We start from the raw sequence: 2,116 nt of genomic DNA on the forward strand, positions 1-2,116 counted from the left end.
TATAAATGAAAGACATATGCAATGTATGATGTTATTTTGTATTAATCTGGTGACATCACAAAAACCAGTGTATTTGGTGAATAATGAGTCAGGTAATGTGCTGTATGTTATGTTTGTACACGTTTGTTCCGTCTCATATTCAAAGCAGTTTTATTTCAGGAAAATATTCTGCTTAACAAGCTAGCACTTGCCCCAATTGTACAATTACAGTTAATAAAAGGCTGTTTTGATCTATTACCCTGACGCAACAACGTATTTTTTCAAATAGAGTTTGACCCTTTAAGCTGTATATTAATATAAATATATTTGTGAACTGTTACATTAAGAGTACAACATACAGCACAGCATTGCACTCTGAAAATCAATTCCACTGCATTCTTTTACATTTGTAGTCAGTGTGAATTCAAACTCTTTATTCATTTAGCAATAAGTACAGAACAGACTTTATAATAATTTTAATACAGTATATAAAACCACGTTCATTGCAAGAAAAAAAAAAAGATTTATTGCACAGCAAGTTTTGTAAACTCTAAGCAATGGGTAAAAGCATACTGATCATATCCCCCCAGCAACCACTGACTCTGCAGACCTCTGTTTCCTGGGCAAAGATGGACTTCAACCAAAAAATTAGTCATTGTTTTATAAAAGTACATTAACAAGTATATTACTATTAGTAACAGACAGATTTAAGTTAGGGAAGTATCAGATATAAAATAAAGTAATAAAAAACATCAAAAACCTTAACTATCAGTACACACATATATATATTTCAAAACATCACTATAAAACACTATAAAATATACGCTGTTATGTCAAGCTTTTTTTTTATTTTATTTTATTTTATTTTTTTTGGTATTAAGCTACACTTCAGTTTAAGTTTAAGGTTACTTCTGGGTCTCATATTTTGTCTGATCAGTCCCTACAGAAAACATACTCTGTGTAGCTGGTCCAGATCTTGTCCTCGCTGGGGTCATTGCTGGCATAAGCGCACGTGCCTGTGGAGCTGCAAGCCACCATACGGAAGCCGACTTCAGACAGCTTTTCAAAAGCCTGCTCCAGGAAATTGAATTTCAGGTAGTATCTGGAGGTGTATCTCTCCGGGGGCCTGTCGGGGTCTCTGCTCTCGTTCAAGGTATCACCAAACACCTCTTTGGCCAAAGAGGTCTTCCCACACACTGTGATCCTGGCCACCCTCCTGAACTTCGCATCCGCCTGCGCATCTCTCCCGATGGTGTAGGACCCCCTGTATCCTACAGTAATGTAGCCTGATTTCCTGGACTCCAGTGACTGGGAACGTGCATGGGTACTTGTCATTGTTGACACAAAGCGCGTTGGTTCCAAGCTTGTGGTCGAGCCCCCCGCTCCACCAAGAAAACCTACCTCTTCTGGGTCACTTTGACTGATCTCTTCACTGATGGAATTCTCCTTGCTTACTTTAGGGCTGAGTCTCTTAGAGAGGTCTTGCAGTTGAAAAAAGTCTGCCTCTCTTTTCAGTCTGCACTTCTCTGGAAAGTAATCAGGTAGCACCAGGTTGAGATCTCTCAGGTAGTCCAAAATATAACGGAATAAAAAGCCATCCCGGTCCAGAAAGTAGCGGCCTTTGCTGTCTCTGGACAGTTCCTTGGGGGTTTTCTGATTGAACATCTGCCACAGCAGAGAGTCGGGTACTGAGATCAAAGTTTTATGTCGAGTCAGATATACCTGTCCCCCAACATTGAGCTCTATAATTTCAGGAAAAGGGGAGTCTGCATCGCCACCGTTTGATAAGCCACTCGCAGAGTCTGCCAGAGCCATGCCTGTACTGTAGAGTGAGACCTGGCACCAGCGTTCTGTTGCTGCTGCAGTTTGTAGCAAATTCTAGGGAGGCAGGTTTGTGGTTTGTTTATGTAGAGCTGCACAGTGTGGCGTGGGAGGAGAAAGCAGGCAGCTGATTTGAATGATTGCAATGTTAACTCTTCTGCTTCCAATATCGCCACTCTACGGTTAACCAAAACGAAGTTTTAAACTATAGATATAACAACGTGTTTCTTAACACATAAGAAAAGTATTTTTTATTTATTTCCAACGTGCTTTAATATTAACTGGCAATTTTGATTATTTTACCCATGTCTAGGAG

The 2,116-nt window shown here is 39.9% G+C and overlaps 1 protein-coding gene across 1 annotated transcript; it reads right to left on the minus strand.

The window, feature by feature from the left end:
- Positions 1 to 392: 392 nt before the first annotated feature.
- Positions 393 to 1,870, minus strand: LOC117405485 (BTB/POZ domain-containing protein KCTD12-like). Its single transcript, XM_034008578.3, has one exon. It carries the CDS (start codon positions 1,792 to 1,794, stop codon positions 913 to 915), a length of 882 nt encoding a protein of 293 aa, XP_033864469.1. The 5' UTR covers positions 1,795 to 1,870; the 3' UTR covers positions 393 to 912.
- Between the last annotated feature and the right edge of the window lie 246 nt (positions 1,871 to 2,116).

The sequence above is a fragment of the Acipenser ruthenus genome, chromosome 9, assembly GCF_902713425.1.
Source record: "Acipenser ruthenus chromosome 9, fAciRut3.2 maternal haplotype, whole genome shotgun sequence".
Taxonomy (NCBI): Eukaryota; Metazoa; Chordata; class Actinopteri; order Acipenseriformes; family Acipenseridae; genus Acipenser; species Acipenser ruthenus.

Coding starts and splice junctions, on each gene's coding strand:
- LOC117405485 (XM_034008578.3), bottom strand. CDS start 1,794: ATGGCTCTGGCAGACTCTGCGAGTGGCTTATCAAACGGTGGCGATGCA.